Genomic DNA, 19,913 nt, shown 5'->3' on the forward strand with positions numbered 1-19,913 from the left:
TAGCAGAAAAGAAACCGAGGCTCACCCACGGAGTGAATAGCAGAGCCCTGAGGGGCCTGGCTCCGATCCGGAGTAGATCCCATGTCCTTAAACTGTAGTTCTCATCCCCATATGGGGTCTCCTAATTGAATCGGGGGGTCATGAAATGATGATTTATTACAGGAAGTGTTTGGATTTTATATCTATTTGCTATACCTTGGCTCTTGGAGAAATTTCTCAGGCGAAAAGGGCTCACAAGTGGAAAAAGTTGAAGACACCTTGCTGTACCTCGTGCCGGTAGTGATTTCCTGGCAGGTTAACATTATGGCAGGAGTTGTAAAAATGCAACACTTTGCTGACTATCTTGAAAACCTGGAAGCTACAATTTGTTAAATTTCCATGATAATATGATCTTACTTCATGAGAGTAAAAATGACCCGCCGTGATCTTTATTGCCCAGAACACCAATGGGAACAGTCTTTGACTTCCCTTCCCTCACCTAAAAATCTGTTTATCCTATTTTAACAATGTACCATTTAAAGCCTTTCCCATTTTTCTAAGGCCTTCTCTGTGTTATTTCCTACTTATCCTGTATAGAGCTTATCTGTACCTAGTTGTTTGTCCGTTATCTCTCCAATTTAATTGTAAACTTCTCAAAGGGAAAGATTGTGTTTTGTCTCTTTTTGTATACCCAGCACTAATCGCAGTGCCTGGCACATAGTAGGAGCTTGAATATTGTTTATTGATTGTTTGATTGATAAGTATGTTTTATATCTTAATAGATTTCAGGATGAGTTATGTACCAATTATGATACCAATTATGTCAAGTGTACAGGACCTGTGTTCCAATCCCCACCTCTCTCTGACTCATCTTCCTAAGCCCAGGCTTTGTCATCTATAAAATGAGGGAGTTGGATGCGATGGCTTCTGAGATCCCTCTTATTGCTAAATCAGCAAATATTCATGAAACATTTGCTCTGGTTGGGGTACTGTTGTCAATTTAGCTGTAGGTCAGTCATTCATCAATTAATCATTAACTACGTATGGACAAGGATAGCAGACTGTGCTAGACCCTGGGGGAAACCAAGAATGAAGATACTGACCCTGCCTCCAGATTGCTTCCAATCTAGCAGAGAAGATACAGACCATCACAAACAAGAAAAACAGAGTGTTGTCCACTTAGGGCACTCTGTGGTTTTCTTAGTGTGGCTGCTCCCTCCACTGCTGCAGAGCTTCTCATCTCATGTAATTTTTGCCCATGTTTTCCCATAAAACATGTATAAAGAATCTGCCCATTCCTTGGTTCTAAGCTCCCTCCCAGCTCTGACATCCCCTGTTCTAGGCTCCCTCCCAGCTCTGACATCCCCTGTTCTAGGCTCCCTCCCGGCTCTGACATCCCCTGTTCTAGGCTCCCTTCCAGCTCTGACATCCCCTGTTCTAGGCTCCTTCCCAGCTCTGACATCCCCTGTTCTAGGCTCCCTCTCAGCTCTGACATCCCCTGTTCTAGGCTCCCTCCCAGCTCTGGCATCCCTGTTCTAAGCCCCCTCCCAGCTCTGACATCCCCTGTTCTAGGCTCCCTCTCAGCTCTGACAGCCCCTGTTCTAAGCTCCCTCTCAGCTCTAACATCCCCTGTTCTAGTCTCCCTCCCAGCTCTGACATCCCCTGTTCTAGGCTCTTTCCCAGCTCTGACATCCCCTGTTCTAGGCTCTTTCCCAGCTCTGACATCCCCTGTTCTAGGCTCCCTCCCAGCTCTGAAATCCCTGTTCTAAGCTCCCTCCCAGCTCTGACATCTGACATAGCTTTGGTCTCAGGGCTGGGATGAACATCTTTTAGTCCTGATGCTTTGGATTAGTTAGAGGGTAGAGAGCGATCAAGAAAGAACGGAGATAACTGACTGCAGATGTCTTCCTGCTGAGATGGCCATTTCTTTGATGAGAAGGGGACTTAGAGGCTCCTCATTTTATAGATAAGAAACATGAGACTCAACCCTCCCCTCCCCGGGTCACAAAAATCATCAGAATAGGATTTGAACCCAGGATCTCTGCCTCTAGAACCTGTGCTTGTAATGCTATGGTAGGCTACCTTACCTTGAAAAGCACCAGCCGGATAATATCATAGCATCATAATATCTGATCTTATTATTATCATAGCATCATGATGTATATTATCATACATTATGATGTCATCATCATCATCATCATCATCATCATCATCATCATCATAATGTGCTAAGCATGGGCTAATGCTTTTCAAATCCAATCTCATTTGATCCTCACAACAATCCTGGAAAGAAGGTGTTGTTATTATCCCCATTTTCCAGATGAGGACACTGAGACAAACATAGTATAAGCAACTTGCCCAGCTTCCACAGATTATAATTGTCTGAGGCTGAATTTGAACTCAGGTCTTCCTGACTCCAGATCCAGTGCTCTGCCCACTATCGTGTCACCTAGTGGAACAGAGAGAATGTTAGATTTGGAATCAAGATGACTTGAATTTGAATCCTGCCTCAGGCAAATCACTTTCCCTCTCTGGGCCTCAGTTTCCCCATCTGTAAAATGAGAGGACATTGGTCTGGAGGACTTCTAAGGACCTTCCAGATCAAAAGTTTTCATCCTAATAAAATCTTTTTCCAACATTCTGTTGTCTCCTCCAATAATTTGCCTATGTGCCCCCAGAGTCCTCTATTTAATTAATTCATGCTAATAGACTGAGTTGTTACCTAGGGCCCAAAATGACGAGAAATCTCTATGAGTAGAAAGGAAATGGGGTATAGTAGAAAAACCTGGATACAACAGAAATCTGGGTTCTAATGCCGCCTCCTTCCTTTCTTAGTTATGGGCCCCCTGAAAGGTCACAACAGCCAGGATCCTCAGTTTCCCCATCTGTAAGATAACTCTCAATGTATATACATCAGAGTGTGAAGCAAATCTTTTATAAACCTTCATTCATGTCAGTCACTTGAAGCCTTCGTCCCCTTGACCACGACATGTCGAACTCCAGCCCTGGATCACCCCACCATGCGCTTTCTTTGCTCCTGTTCCCATGCTCCCCTGTTCCTCCTCCTCATCACTCAGATATCTTACTTCAGAGGCCGCTCTTCACCTTACCACGGCGAACCCCTCAACATATACCCTTGACCCCAATAATAACTAAAATAACAACTACATGACGTTTTTAAGGCTCACAAAGCACTTTATAGATATTCTCTCATTTGATCCGGACAGCAACCAAGCAAGGTGAGTGCTATTATTTACATTTTACAGAAAAGGAAACTGAGGCAGATAAAAATGAAGAGATTTGCCGAGGTTACTTGGCAGGTCTGAGGCTGATTTTGAACTTGGGTTCACGTGACTCGAGGGCCACCACGAGGGCCACTTAGCTGCTCCTGAAAAGGAAGGTCACATTGGTTGTTTTGAACTAATAGGTGATGAACTGTCTCTAAAATATCTTATTTTTTGTTAAATAAGAGTCCTAGAATTTGAATAAGTCAGGAGAACTATTTCATCCAAGAGTCCTCCAGAGAGCTTATCATAATTTTGTTTACAGTCATTTGGTATGGAAATATTTTCCAGAGTGGCTGTTATCCTTGATTCTAATCATATTCCTTCTGGAGCAGAGACTTGGCTTAGAGCCCCCATCTCGTTCCAAGCCTTACCACCTGCCCTATTGCCTTTCGTCGAGGCCCCTGCTTCCCTTCCAATTGCTTGGTATAATGTCTCCCTGGCATGTCGCCCCCTCCCCTCAGCCAAGCTTTCCCAACATCCCACCCCCTTCCTTTCTCCTGCCAAGAGCTATTCATTCTCAGGGACTCTCTCCTCTGGAATCAGGACGAGGGAGGCAGCGAGTTAAAAGAGGAAATCAAATTGCTGAGGCACTCACAGCTCCGGGGCAGCCGGGAAATGTCTCCCTGCCTACAGCTAGTGTGGTTAACAAAACCACCGAGCGCTTCCTGGTGAGCGGCTCCTTATGCTCCCTCTTTGATTGAACTGTCTGCCCTCCTTCATATTTGACTAGTTATTAACTCAAGTGGGCCCTGGACCATGGCAGGACATAATTAATAGGAATATGTTATTTGGGGAGCACCCTGGGCTAGCATCTTATTAGTTGGTACCTTTTCTGGACTCAGAGATCAGTTAGAAATAGTCAAGAAACTTGAGAAAATCAGATGGAGATTCCCTGGGACCCCCATAAGTTTGATCCCTAGAATCACCCAAGGATCTGTGGAGCCATGGGCTGAATTATGAAAGACACTGATTTTTCAGATAGATAAAGAGACAGTGGGGGGAAAGTAGAGGAAGTCAGGTCCCAGATGTGGGCAAATTGGCAAATCCTCTTCTTCCTTTCTCTTCCCTGGAGAAGTTTACATTTTAATTCACTCCAAATCAACAATTACATCCACGAAGGGACCATCTGAAGTGCTTATATAGGTCCTGCCCTCGGTATATTCCCTATGACACAACACACGTTCACAAGTGGATCAATAGAAAGAAATCTCAAGTTGGAGAGTGCTGATGAGTGAGGGGGGGGGGGGATCATGAAGGCGGCACTTAAGATAGGCTTTGGGGGAAAGCTGGGATTTCAGGAGGCATGAGGGGCCATTTGTCCAGTACTATTAGGAGCATGGAGTTAGAGCTACCAAACTCATTAGGGATAATGAAATGATGACCCCAACAAAGGGACTTGTGGAAGATCATCCAGCTACTAAGGGTTTGAGACAAGCCTATAGAATGCATCTTCCGGTGTTCAGACCCGGTGCTCACTCAATGCACTGTCTGTCTCCATAGAGGCAGAAAATAGAACATCTGGAAGGAGAATGAAGATTGTGCAAAGGGAAGGAATGTGAAATTAGGCTGGAAAGGCAGGTGGGAGCCAGACCATGAAATGCTTTAAATGCCACATTTCATTTATTCTTGCAACCTTCTTGAGAGGCAAAAAAATATGAAGATATTTGAATATACCACTGGGAAGCAGCTCAATGGGAGTTGCTTAAGTTGTATAAATACTTACTAGGCTGCTCTTCTTATATGCAGGACAGTTAGGGTTAGATAAATATCACTGGGCCAAAATACTCATCAACAAGGATTAGGAAGGGATACAGAGCCAAAAATAAAATAGTCTCTGCCTTTAGGGAGCTTCCTTATATTAGTCTCTTCATTTTTTGTCAGTCAACTAGTTTTTATTATTGTAAAGTCCTAACCTTTAATCTGGGCAGTGAATAGAGCACCAGGATTGATCTTCCTGAATTCAGACACTGATTAGATGTATGACCTTGGGAAAGTAACTTAACCCTGCTTGCCTCAGTTTCCTTATCTGTAAAATGAGCTGGAGAAGGAAATGGCAAACCCAAATGGAGTCAATAGTTGGACATGACTGTAAACGAGTGAATAACGAGAAAGATCTTTAATCCTAGATCTCTTTGACCCCTGGTTTTCCAAACTCTGAGCCCTGTCCCCTGTTCACAGTTGCCTCTGATTAGGTAAATGCTTGTTAATTGAATGATTGGTCCCAGAAGATAGAACCACAAACAGCTGGAGAGAGATAGATCTCAGTTCCTCATAAAAGAAGGGCTCTTCCTCTTTGAGCAATGGCTGGATGTCCCCGTGTCAAGAATGGTGGAGAAGGGATTCTTATTCAAGTACAGGTTGGTCTATATTAATCACCAAGTACTTATTAAGTGTCTGTACATCAGATCTTGGGCTAGATTAGGGGGGGGAAGATTAAAAAGAAAAAAGAACCAATGCTTGCCTGGGGAGGGATGGGGGGGTAAATTCTCTCAGAATAAATATAGAATAAACATATGCATTAAACCTACAGGTTGGCGTCTCATGGGGAGGGACTGCTTTATTCACTGTATTTATAGCCCAATACCTAGCACAGTGCCTGGTACACAGTTGGTACTTAATAAATATTTAACTGCTTTTTAAAAAGAGAAATACAAAGGGAGGAAGGACACTAACAGTTGTTGAGGCCTGAAAAGCTGTCAGTAGAAAGCCGAATTTCAAGTGCATCTTGAAGGGAAGAGAAGAATTCTCTGAGGCACAAGTAGGGCGTATATTCCAGATGGGAAGAACAGAGAGAATACTAGTGGGACTGGATTATGGATTCAGTAAAGGAAACAATGTACTGAAGATTTTAAAAGTGGGCAGTGGTGAAAAGCTTGAACTATCAAGCAGAGAACTTTCCATTTGAGCCCGGCAGTAATAGGGAACCATTGGAATTTATTGAGGAGGCTGGTTCTGTGTTCAGATCTGACAGCAATGTGGGAGGAAAACAATTAGGCGGCCATAGCAGTAGCCCAGGACAGAGGTGATGAGTTCTGATTTGGGGTAGTGGCTTTGGGAAGAGTCAGATCTACCTGTAGGGGTAGACATGGCAGGATCTGGCAGTAGACATGTGGGGGTAAAGAACAACTAGAGGACAAAGATAATTTCAAGGTTATGAAAATGGGACAGTGGAAGGATGGTGTTTTTTCTTCCAGAAATAGGCAAGTCTGACTGGGAAAGGCTGGATGCCTTGGAGCTTCCACTGGCTTTTCAGATTCTGCTTGTCCTATTGCTTGAGACAAGCCAAAAGAAAAGGTCTGACTCCAGAGCCTGGGGTTAGGTGGAGATGCCTAATGTATACAGAAGGCAAGTCAGTCCTTGGGCCATAGAGCTGGAAGGAGAGAGAATATGGAGACTAAATGTGGATCCGAGCATTATATTCTTGCCTTTTTTTTGTTTGTTTCTTTCTCTTGGTTTTTTTTTCCTTTTTGGTCTGATTTTTCTTGTACAGCATGATAAATATGGAAATGCATTGAAAAGAATTGTACATATTTAACTTATATCAGATTGCTAGCTGTCTTGGGAATGGGGAAGGGAAGAGAGGAAGGAAGGAAGGAAAATTTGGAACAAAGTCTTACAAAAATGAATGCGGTGTTTAACCTATATCGGATTGCTTGCTGTCTAGGGAAAAGGGGAAGGGAGGGAGAAAAAGAGGCAGAAAACAAGTCTTGGAACACAAGATTTTGCAAGGATGAAGACCGAAAACTATCTTTGCATGTATTTTGAAAATTAAAAGCTATTATTTTTTAAAAATCAATGTTGAAAATTATCTTTATATGTATTTGGAAAAGCCCTGAAACAATGGCAAAGGGCAAGAAGATCTTGAAAGGTTCAGTTGGGGTTATTGCCTTATCGGAGAATTAATTGCAATGGTCACTGGGTGAAAGCCTTGGTTCTCCAAAGAAGCTAGGTTGTGCAATCACTGGGTATCGGGTTAGATAGGAACTTAGAGGTCAGCTAATCCCATCCCCTTAGTTGATGGAGAGACTGAATGATTTGCCCACAGACTCTGGTTCCCACATTGCCTTTTCCCTCCAATATTCAGCCTCTAAATGTATTCACTGTTCATCACATTTGTAATTCTATCAAATGCTCAAGTGCTAAGAGAGACGCCATGTAAATAAATACAATTTCACAGCAGAATTTCCATCACTTCCCTTAATTGTGAAAACACCTCTGTCTAAATTTGCATTATTTTTCCTCTTTGCTCCAAGAACTGGGCAAGCAGCACCTTGTCTGATCCTATAGTCAATTAGAGTTATATCAACTAGCTGCCCCAACAAGGATCAGCTTGCCTTTGTGGAAATTACAAAATTCAGAATGGAGGGACTATCGGTTTCATTGTTTCTTTAAGGAAAAATAAACCATCCACAGGTGACGGTTGGGTCTGACATTGCAAAGGGCAGTGTTTAAATTGAATCAGCAACAGAAGAATGGAGGTTTTCAAGAATCGGGGAAAAATAAACATGGCAACCAGATAAGGATAAAGGGAATTGTTCCATTTTATTTGGTACTCACAGAACAAGAAATGAAGAAGGTTTTAGTTGTATTTTATGTTATGTATGTCATTTTATTATATTTATTGTCATGTTTTTATTATTTGTAACATTTTACTATATTTGGATACGATTATTTAGTTATATATTTGATATAAGTATGATATATTACCGATATGTTCAATTTTATAATGTACAATAGATCTTTAAAGTTGTAATAGTTCAATTTTCACAAATGTGTAGGTTTTAGTTTCATTAAGTCCTGCTCTAATATTCCGTGCATGGGTAGTTAGGTATAATGGGTAGAACGCCAAGCCTGGAGTTAGAAAGACCTGAATTCAGACACTTTCTAGCTGTGGGACTCTGGGCAAATCACTTAACCCTGTCTGCCTCAGTTTCCTTGTCAGTAAAATGAGCTGGAGAAGGAGATAGCAAACCAGTTCAATATCTTTGTCAAGAAAACCCCAAATGGGGTCATAAAGAGTTGGACAAGACTGGAAAAATAACACAAAAGAATTGAATGTTCAGTACATTGAGAGAACCCAAAATAAAAAAATTGTTTTCTTCAGAATACAAATTCTACAAAAATAAGTCAATACGAGGCAAGGATGGTATCTAGGTTGAGGCCTAAAGGGAGGATTCTGTGAGTTGGTGACTAGCACATGCCCCACTCCCCAGCCAAAGTGCCCTCCTGGCTGACCTCCCTATTGATGGCCCATCCTTTTGCACAGGCTGACCTCATGATCATAACACTCACTTTTCATGTACTCCAGGCATGGATCCTGTGTGAAATAGGAAGTAACATGGCCCCCACTAGAGATGTCAAAGAGCCTTGCCAGAATTTAGCTGGTATTCACCAGCGGCGGGGATGTCCCATTTTCCCTCATTCTACATTGCCCTTTTCACCTCCCCATTCTCTTCCCTTCCTGCAAGTGTTTCCACTGCTTCTCTTCTCTTCCCAGACAATTTTTCCATTTTCAAGGTTCTTTGTCTACTTGACAGTTTTCTCTCTAATCAAAATAAAGTCATTCTTCCTTAACTTGTCCTTGGTTACCCCTTAGTCTTTTGTTAACCTGCTTTTACATAAAAAGCCCTTAAAAACGTTTCAGTTTGACTGGGATGCTATTGCTGCCGTTTCTTTGAATTTAGATCTATAACTGTTCTCATATTGAATCTAACAGGAAAAGGAGGGCTGAGCTTGTAGTCTCAGAGTGACAGCTGTTTTGGTAAGACCTTATGACTTGTGATAAAATGAGAAGCAATACTACATAGTGGGTAGAGCTGGTCTTCAAACCAGGAAGTCTTGGGTTCAAATTCTGACTCCCACATAGACTAGCTGTGTGACATGGGAAAATCCCATCACTTCTCTGTCTGGGCAGCTCTGCAGAGCTACATTGGTGAAAGGACTTTTCTCCCAAGAGTGAGCATAACAGATCCAGGCTTTAAATCTTTGGATCAAGTGCGCTATTGTAGAAATCAACATATTGAAAGATGCTGGTTGAAGCATCCTTTGGAAATGGTACCAGGACAAATGACAACAGAAAAATAAACCACAGTGCTAGGTTAAAGGAGCTCAAGTTATATCGCAAATGTGGAGATAGAATTTGGGAGTATCCTCTGGTTCTGTGTACCAGTGCTGTCCAATTCAAATGGAAGCGAGGCCCAGTAAATTGTGTAAGTCCCCTGTGGGTACATGGTGACCTAAAAAGCCACAGTTAATATCATCTGTCATTTTATTTCTCTCGATTTGGTTAATATTTCCCACTTACATTTTACTTTAATTCTAACTGTACCTAGGAGGGTTGTGGGCCACATGTAGCCCTGTTGGTTCATGTGTTTGACACTTCTGCTCTTCACAAGTCAGCCTCTCACAGGATTGGGAGGGAGTTTAGAACCCAGAGTTGGGAGGGATTTATTCCAAAAAGGAATGCCAGAATTAAGAGAGCTTAGAACGTGAGATGTCAGGGCTAGGAGAGGCCTTAGAACATCTCCATTAGGGGGCAGCTAGCTGGTGCAGTGGATAGAGCACCAGCCCTGAATTCAGGAGGACCTGAGTTCAAATCTGCTCTTAGACACTTAACACTTCGTAGCTGTGAGACCCTGGGCAAGTCACTTAACCCCAGCCTCAGGGGGGAAAAAAAATCTCCATTAGGAGGTGTCTTAGAACATGGAACATCAGAGTAGGGAAGGCTCTTAGAACATGGAATGTCACACCACAACCACACAAATTCAGATTTCGATCACCTCTGGCTATCCTGAAAAGTGAAGAAACCTCAAGTCTCAATGTGAAACATTAAGCTCTAAAAAAGCTCTAAACAAGACTGAGCATAAAGAGAGATGGAATTATAAAAGTGGTATGTCCAGGGAGGGGAATGTCAGTCTTTGTAATTAAAGAAGTGTTCCACTTGTGAATGAGGAGATTCAGGGTGAGATCATCCTTGAGTGTGGCAAGGACCAGGTTAGGAGACTTAGGAGGCTGAGGAAGTTTGAAGGAGCATGAGCACAGATCCAGGAGTACCTTAGCATAAAGGCAGGAGTTGGGAGAAGAAAGGATAAGACATCGATGATAAATTTCTTTGAGAAAGAAAGGAGAATGAGTGAGCCACTTGCATGAAAAAGCCACCATGGTGTGGATTGGATTAAAATATTTGGGTGCAGCTAGGTGGCGCAGTGGATAGAGCACCAGCCTTGAATTCAGGAGGACCCGAGTTCAAATCTGATCTCAGACACTTCCTAGCTGTGTGACCCTGGGCAAGTCACTTAACCCCAGCCTCAGGAAAAAAAAAAAAAAAAAAAGATTAAAATATTTGGTTGAGTGGAGTACAAGAGAGGAAAGATTGCTAAGTGAAGGAGATAAAGGAAGAGTCTGATTTTGACCTCCAGAAACAAGTGTGAGAGAAGGTACAGGCTGTATGGATGAGAAGAGTGAGGTATGAGGAAGGGTCAGTAAATGAAAGCGAGACAAGGACAGAAAAAGGGAGAGGGAAGGAAAGAGGAGAAAGAAGAAAAGGGGGCGATGGGCGAGAGAGAGACATAGCAGGAAGGGGAAGGCTGGTTTTCCTGTTTCTCCTATCTTTTGGATAGTAATGGGATATTGCATTCAATCATTCCCAATCCATGGGCAACTGAACATCTCCAGTTTTTTGCTGCAATGACCATTTTGGGATTAAATTGGATTCTAGATTGGGAACTAGGAGGAACCTCAGAAACCCTCGAGCCCAACTCCTCATTTTACAGAAGTAGATACTGGAACTCCGGGTTCAAGTTCAGCTCACAAGTTGGCTGAATGGAAGCTGATCAGACCACCTCTGGATCATAACAGACTTAGAGCTAATACAGGCCCCAGAGGTGTCCAGTCTAGCACCTTCATTTAAAAGATAAAAAAAAAAAGATTAAAAACCCCAATCCAAGAGGGAAAGGCACTGGCTTAAAATCACCTGGGTATGAAGTAGTGGAGTCAGAATTCCAACCCAGGTCTCCTGGGCTCAGATCCCACATTGCTCATTTGCTCATCACTCACCTAAGATAGTCTTTAAGGGCATCTTAATGGAGATCTAAGTTATATCAGACCTCATCTGATATACCACAGGGGGTCTTGGAAGAGTGCGAGGGAGAGAGATGTCCTCTGCCTCTGGCTCCTTTCTGCAGAGGGAAAGAGAAAACTTTCTGTCTGGGATGAGCAAGGACAAAGGCCTCCTTGCCACAGTCCTTTCTCTTTTGCTAGAATAAAGCACAGGACCCGAGGGTCTCCCAGAAACCTTTTCATCAGGTAATTAAAACAGATGAAAGTAATTATTCCAATCTACAAAGAGACAGGCTACTGACAACATATCATTCTGTTCAGTTTAATTCAGGAAACATTTATTAAGCGGTTATTTCTTGAAAGACACTATATTCAGCACCTACATAATAGAGACCCAAAGAAATAGTTCCTGCCCTCAAGTAGCTTCCTTTCCCAACCTAGATAGATAAAAGGTTGCTCGAAAGTCGGACAGAATGCTCATAACTAAGAAAAGCTGCAAAGGCTTCAGGGAGAGTGATACTTTGAAAGAAGATGATAATTCTGAAAGGTTCAGATGTAGAAGAAATGTATGGAAGTGGAATGGTCATAGTTTTTAAGATTTACCCATTAAAATTTTACAACTCAACAGTCGAACTGGTAGGTGCTGTTATTATTCATATTTTATAGATGAGAAAACTAAGGCAGACAGAGGTAGGTACAGCTAGCATCTGAGGTCAGCTCTTCTTGACTCTAGGTCTGGCTCTCGCTCCACCACATGCTCCTCTATCCAAAGGCTGTGACATATAAAAAGTTAGAGATCAGGAAGGGGAATACTATATGAATGAGGCTGGAAAGGTTGTAATCTATCTGATAGTGGAGAGACTTCCCATTATCTGCCAGGCTAAGGACTTTGGATGCCTTCCTAAAGAGACCACAGGGAACCATGGAAGATGTCTGAGCAAGGAAGTGTCAGAAAGTGTCTTCCTTCAGATAAAAACCTGAGGCCAGGAATACGGGCTTACTGGGATGTAAGCTCCTTCCCCCCTTATCTTGGAAGTGAATTTCTTAGGGCTTCAGTTTCTTCATCTGTAAAATGAAGTGGTTGGATTTAGTCCAGTCCTTTGACCCAATGTCCCTTTCAACTCTAAAATGTTTTCTGCCCCTCTCCTTTTCCCCCTTTCTCCCTTTTCTTCCCCCTTTCCTCAGTTTCCTTGCATGTTAAGTCAGGAGGCTGCTCTTTAAAAGGTCCCTTTCAACTCCAAAGCTTTGACCTCCCTTTAGCTCTCTCCATTGCACTATTCCATGGGTACCATGGTTCAGAGGAGCTGTCCATGGTTCTCTCCCTTCCATGCTTGGGCCAGCTTTAAGGGATGTTTTGCCTGCAGGAAGCAAAGATGCAACAACCTTGGTTTTTCATTAGCCGTCCTTGAGGTGACAGCTCATGTCCAGGGGACTGGAAAATAGTAATTACTTCCATTTGCTGCGAATCTTGTTTCCACAGTTGTTCAACCAGTATTTCGGGAACACTAGTATATACCTTGGTACTGGCCTTTTCTTCCTAAACTCTAATAAAATGTATTGCTTCCCCTTGACCTCTGTGCCTAACATGTTTCCTGGCACAGAATAGATGCATTATACATGCTGGCAAACTGGTTGGATGAATGTAGGTTCCTGGGGGACAGGGACTGTTTCGCCTTTATTGTTATATTCCCAGCAGCTAACAGTGTCTGGCATATAGTAGGAGCTTCATAAATGCTTGTTGATTCATTGATTCAAGAATAAAATCGGGCCCCCATTCCCCCTCTTCCTCAGCCTAGTGTCTAACTTCAATCCTTCTTGTTGACATGCCAGCCTCCTTCCGCTCATTCTGTGTCTTATAAAACTAAAGAACTTACAGTCTGGCCACAGAGATTGCCCATTTCTCCAAGGGGTTGTTAAATCACTTTACAACCATCTCTTCCAGGACAATTAATCTGATTTCCTCAGGAGACTTTTTTATCCTGGTTTCTTGTTTCCATTGAATTTTCTTGCCTGTTCCCTTAAGGATAAAAGGGCAATAACCACAGACAGCTCTTCTGGGCCTTCGTACCCATGGAATGAGGCAGCAGAGAGTAGGGAGTTCAGAGCTTTGGAGCTGAAAGGGATCTCGAAAGAGCAGCCCTTGATAGATGTACAAAGATGCTTCTTGTGAAGAATCTAGTTCATTTTCCTCACCATCCCTCCTTTGACTATCAAACTTCCAAACTCGGGCCTGTTACTCCAGAACTGTTCCATGGGCAAAGGTGAATAATCCTTGGCCAGGCCACTTCTATAATACCTTTCATGTCTCTTCAATCTTATCATGGTGGGTCACCTTCCAATTCAATTTGATTTAACTCGGTTCAACATTAAGTACCTACTGTGTGCAAGGTTCTGCACAAAGCACTAGTGACACAAAGAAAAAGGAAACAGTCCCTGCCCACAAGGAGCTTGCTTACATTCTACAGAGGGACGTAGCTTATGTACAAAAGAGTTACTATTATGTCTATAATTGGTCAGCCCATCTACCCTTTCTTATCTTATGTGATTCTTGCTCATTAAAGTGAAGGATCACTCCAGATATTGTTTCACCTTTGTCTTTGTATATACCTAACCCAGTAGCTGGACCATTATATATTATAAATGCTTGATAGTGGATTGATGGATGATGAGTCAGGAGCACAAGCTTCGTGAGCATATTCCTTCTTTTAATTACAATTCTTTGGTTATTTATACTCCTCCTTCCTTATATTGTGAGCCATGACCCTTGGACACAGTGACTTGCAATTCAATTAATTAAATACCTACAGTGTGTCAGACACTGTCTAAGGTGCTAGGTGAAATTAAATAGTCCCTGCCTTCAAGGATCTGCCATTTTGCTGGAAGGGGTAGGGAGGGCAAAGAAACAAAATGTAAGCAGGCAATCATAGCCCAGGTTTAGGCTGTCTCTCCCCCTAGAGATGTTGCCATGGAGACTTTGGGATGGAGGATGTGTGAGTGTGAGCTTACATAACCCTATACGTGGATCTGTTGACCTTGGGGAAAACATCCATTAGGGGAGAAGGCCCAAAAAGAGATGGAGGGAAGAAAGAAATGGGACTGTCTGGTTCCATGTTTCTCTAGATAAGCAAAGCTGTGAGTTAGGGATGGCTTCTCCCACAGTCAAAGGCAAGGATCAGGGGGATGTGATAAGACCTAGAGAGTAAATGGAAGCTAATTAAACCAGACCAAGAGCTAAGAACCACTGCACACAGGAATGGGAAGCAAAGAACAGATTGGGCTAAAATAGCAGACAAATCCCTGCTGATGACAAGTCCAGATTGTAGGCTGCTGACGTGCTGGTAAATGTTTAACGACCAGGTCTATGGAGGGGGGAAGGGGAAAGGGAAGGACTCATTTTTAAATTTAATCTTCATTATTAACTTACCTCCATCACTTTTTAAAGTCTAGATGTAGACTTTAGTTTAGACATAAAGTCTAAAATAATAGTTTTGATCTGCAGCAACTTCCAGGATTAAATGACCAGCACAGGATTTCACAGCTAGTAAGTATCCTGACTCCAGGGCCAGTGCTCTATCCACTGCACTATCTAGATGCCCTGATTTGTAGCATTTGCTAATTTCCAAAGTATAAATGGTCACACTGAAAATTTAATAATCGGCTTTCTTGAGCCTGGTTAGAACAGGCTATGATATACCAGTACTACAGGTTCTTTGCCTCTTTTTCCCTGAGGTTCTGCTTGGGGGAATTACCTATTTCTTTTACTTGTCTTCCCATTGGGGAAAGAGGGATAGAAATAGGGAAGGAAGAAAGAACCAATCTCCTCCCTCCCCCCCAAAAAAAACCCTGGAAGTCCTATTGCTATTTATAATTTAATATATTTCCACATTTATCCTGCTATTTCCAATTTTTAAATTTATGTATGTTTCTATAGAGAGTAGAGCTGATATTTAATTTGTAGAAAATTCCCAGAAGAAAACTTTGTCTTGACATTTGTTCTATATGTTAGTCTTAGGGGACTGGGGTCTGTCCAGGGTCACACAACCAAATTTGTCCATCTTCAGACTTAAACTATACTGCTATTAAAATAGATGGCAACTAACAATGACTAGTATCCAAGCCCACAAGTGTGATTTTCACGTGTGTGTGTGTGTGTGTGTGTGTGTGTGTGTGTGACAGAGACAGAGACAGAGACAGAGAGAACTTTGCCTTGGGGGTAATTTTTGAGCATATCCATAGCCAGCAGGCTGCTTTTAAACCCAGAGGAAACTTAGCACAGAGAAATAAGCCATAAGCAGAATTAGGGGTTGGATAGAAAGGTCTGGTACAGACCTGAATATAATCCAGAATCATATGGTCACCTCAAAAGGGAGAGAAGGTTAACAACTAGGAGAATTAGGAGGGTTTTAACTAGAAATTCTAGGAGCCAGAAGGGAAAAGAAGATTTTATTCCAGATGTGGAAAGCATCTGTGCAAAGACCCAGGCAGGCACTGGAATATTATACAAGGAAGATGGCCAAATATAGAATTCCCTTAATAAACATCTGCTGGATTTCCTGTATTTTTCAGGAAAGAAAGGAGATAGGAAGGAAAAGGACTGCAGTAAGACCAGCTTCTGCTGGCAACTCCAATTTGCAAAAGTGACTCTGGGGTTAAACTGGTTTGAAAAGTCGTTTTTCTCCCCGATTTCCTTACCGTTACATCTCTGGACGAACCCCAGCCAGGCCGGAGAGTGGTCCGACAACACGGCTCATTACAAACATCGCCCCATCCTGTGGCTTGGCAGGCCGGCTCCCCTCCAGCTTCAGCATTGGTGATGGAGGAATTCTTCCTCACTGCACTCACGCCAATTTCTCTTTTGTAAATGACCCCTGGCACAGCCACAATGCCGGCTGCACATGGAGAGTCGGGACTGAAATCGAGAACCGGGCTCTTGGCGGCGACCCTAAACCATTGCTACTTTCTGCTCCCATCAGCTCCCTTGTCAATCATCCCACGTTCCACACCTGGGGGGCTTCCCATTTGCTCCCTTTGAAGGGAGCTGTCGCTCATTCCTAAATGAGTGTGAAGAGCCAAAGAAGAGATGATTTTTTTTCCAAGTGGGGAAAAAAAAAAAGATACTTTCATTCTTCTTTCCAAAATGGCCTCTCTCTGCAAAGTCACAGTTGGCATGAAAAGGGAAAAATAGTATGTACTCCAAAATTAATTTTTAGCCCTTGATCTCATATAGATAATAGATTCTGACTTGTAGTAAGAATTTGATGAATATATTGTTTGTCTATCCATTTATTCATCAATTTCTGTCTGTCTCTCTCTCCCCTCATTTTCCTATCCATTCCTCTCCCCATCTACCTACCTACATCTCTATCTATTATAACTCCATGACTACCCAGATAGAGTATGACTAGACCAGGGTGCAAGTTGAGCCTGATGGGAGGTTCCTCAGTAAGAAAATAGGAATTCCTTCCTCAGCTCTTGTTATACGAGCAGTCCAGAAGAATAAGGAACCAAAAATGGGAGGTAGTTAGCACCGAGTCCTGATCCTAAGAAGAGAAACTTTTCCTAAGAGTTTCCTAAGAACAGAAAACTCTCCTAGAGTTGGATGGAAATAAGAGTTATCTTGCCTTCTTTTTTTACTTTTCTTTTTGTGACTAGTTCTCCCCATCTTCCTCCAGTGCAGTGGCTACTCACGGGCCTAGTCCCCACGCTGACTGGCAAGCAAGGTTTGGCCTGCTCTGTTGCCAACCTGGGCCGAGCTTATTCACCCACCCCCTTCGGTGCCAACTTAGTGCAGACCCCACATCAGCTTTAGCCCTACTATAGCACTGTGATCCTGAGCTCAGGAGCTCTTCCCCTAATAGCCCGGATTGCAGACCAGGCCCCATTTGCTTTCCTGTTTTTTAAGTATATTTTTTTTGTGGGGAGGATCAAGCCAAGTCACAAACACTTTGTAAGCACCTACTATGTTCATGGTGCAGAAGGCACGGGCTTCCTCATGGGATTTCCCAAAGTCTGACTCTTTAGGGGTAGTTTGGGAACCCCATTAGCACGTCCGGCTTTGGGAACCGACTTTGCTGTCCCAGAGTTAGCTGCTCCTCACACTCAGCCAGGAAGCTTCCTGATGGAAGGAGTAGAATAGGAGCACGTTGTCAGACGATTGCCATCCACTGTATATAATTAAATAGAGAAACTGAGGGAGGGACATGGAAAGATGGCTCTCCCAGATGGTAAATGAAGTACCCATTGAAAGCAACCAGGGAGGGCCCAGAAGCCACATGGCACAGGGCCTGGATGCACATTACCTGAAGCGGCCTTGTCTCCCTGGCCACCTGTCTCTTGGCCCCTCTCCTTGCGCTCGGTTCCATGAAATTCAAGCAACCAAGAGAGCGCTGTCTGGACAGGTTGTCTTTTAATTTTTGTCCCAATGATCATACATCCCTCACTTAGCTTTGGGACGTGGGATGACAGCTCCCATCATGGTGATTAATCTGATTCATCTCCTTGTGACTCCTCCATAGGAATAGCTAACCACCTGGGATCGAGGTGCTAAGGACGGAGATAGACGGCATGTCTTTACTAAGGCAGGAGGGGATCTCGGGCTGACATTGACCCAAAGGGGACCCCATCCTGCATCTCCCCCACGTGAGGGGGTCCAGCTTTGGTTTGGTTTCTGATCGGAAATATCTATAATTAAATAAAAAAAACATGTTTGCAGGAGGGAAATCCTTTGGTCCAAATGTGATTTCAGGGAGCAAGTCCAAGGAAAAGGCAAGAGGGTCTCTGGATCCCTTACTGCCTTTACTCAGGTTCATGGCGCCTGCCTGATCCAGGGCCCCTCCCTGTGAGGCTGCCCCTACAAGAGGCCTCTGCTCTTTCTTGTGGCCTCCCTGATGTAAGCTGCACCCAAACTCACATCCTCCCCAGAAGTCATCTCGCAGCATCTCACTCCTTGAGAGTAACAAAGTTCAGAGTCGGGAGAAGTCGGGGGGCCCTTCTACAAGGACATGTACTCTTGCAGCAGGGATAGCAATTGGCATGGGACACAGTGTCTGATCGGCAAGGGGGTCCGGCTCGCAGGTCACACGGGCCCCGTGATGGTCCCGGAGCAGCCCAGGCCAGATCCAAACGTAATTGGGAAATACTCAGCTACGTCTTATATTTTTATTGATTTTGTTAATATTACATTTTAAAGCTAAGTCAATCTGTGGCCCCCAGGAATCTTCACGTATAACTCTACTGGCTCCCACTTCTATTGGAGTTTGAAGCCACTGACCTACAGGATCTTTGCCATTTAAAGTTTTCCCTCACCTGCCTTCCCAGGCTTATTAGGTATTCTCTCTTCTGCGGATTCTCCAATTGGAGATTACAGATCTGGATGCTAGGGAGGCCAGTGCTGCGCTTGACGGATATGGGGTTGCTGAGAGGAGAGGCGAGTTAAAAAAGAAAGAAGTTTTATTTGGGGGTGTGTTGAGGTTGAGATGCATATGGAAAATCCGGTTCAAAATGTCAGTCAATGAGCATTTATTAAGAATACTTCATTTGCCAGGTACCGTGCTAAATTCCTAATTCCATCCTGAAGCTCGGAGACAAATTGAGGTTAGATCCAGCATAGGAGGCTGAGAAGTGGTCAGATGGGAAGAGAGGAGCGTTGTGGAATATTCTGGAGAAGGGCATTAGACTTCTCAATTAGGCCATTTATGGGACTTCAAAGACTAATTTTAGTTAAAGTAAAGTCCGAAGCCAGATGGTGGAGAATTTAGAACTGGGCAAGAGAAGTAGAAGTAGAGGAAGGAGAGGAAGAGAATAAGCATCTATATAGTACTTACTATGTACAAAGAACGATATTAAGCACAAATATCTCCATTTGGAACTCAAAAAATTTTTAATATTAAAAATTCTTTTTATATAATTGGAAAAATAAGAGTTTTAAAAACAAATATAACATGATTGTGATACAATCCTGACTATTATTGTCATCCCCATTTACAGATAAGGAAACTGAGGCAAACAGAAGATTTTTTTTTGCCCGGGGGCACAAATTCATTGGATGAGTGATTGGAGGCCTCTTATTCTTCCACAAATGCCATTAGTTTAATGGCTTCACTGATGTCCAACTGATGTCTTCTTGATGCATTGTGTTGTGCTTGTGGGGTCACAGGTTCAAAGTTTCAGAACTTGAAGTGTGAGAGTCTGGATTTGAATTCAGATCTTCCTAATTCCCTGCCTCTCTGCACTGGGCCACAAGCTGCCTCCCTGCCAGGTAGGGAACCGAGATGGCTCCTTTTGCTGAAGGCAGACACTAGTTTAAAAGGATGATTCTGGAGGGCGAGGGAGGCCTGAGCATGTTCATAGACGGTAGGGAAGGAGCTGGCGTCCAGGGGAGGACTGAGGAGACGGGAACATGATGGGGGCCAACCTTGGCCGCAGACAGTGGGTACGTGGGAAGGTAACGGGTCTGTGCTTGGTTCTCTGACAACCGTTCACCAGTTACACTCACAAAGAAGCGAAATGTGTTTATGACTGCACCAAAGCCATCCCACACTCAGGCACCTGCAACCGGTGATTCACCACAGGACCCACCCCCACAGGCCT

General features: G+C 43.3%; 1 protein-coding gene across 2 annotated transcripts in view; it reads left to right on the forward strand.

The window, feature by feature from the left end:
* The window catches only part of GRAP2 (GRB2 related adaptor protein 2), an 81,095-nt gene that overhangs the window by 20,349 nt on the left and 40,833 nt on the right, over window positions 1-19,913 (forward strand). Inside the window, exon 1 of one of the 2 annotated variants that reach the window (XM_074271767.1) lies at window positions 5,537-5,623. The exons of the other annotated variant lie outside the window; for it this stretch is intronic. Coding sequence (XP_074127868.1) covers window positions 5,575-5,623 — 49 coding nt within the window. The 5' untranslated portion in view covers window positions 5,537-5,574. Of the gene's footprint in view, window positions 1-5,536; window positions 5,624-19,913 lie in introns of those variants that run through there. 2 annotated transcript variants of the gene reach the window in all.

The sequence above is a fragment of the Sminthopsis crassicaudata genome, chromosome 5 (genome assembly GCF_048593235.1).
Source record: "Sminthopsis crassicaudata isolate SCR6 chromosome 5, ASM4859323v1, whole genome shotgun sequence".
NCBI classification, from domain to species: domain Eukaryota; kingdom Metazoa; phylum Chordata; class Mammalia; order Dasyuromorphia; family Dasyuridae; genus Sminthopsis; species Sminthopsis crassicaudata.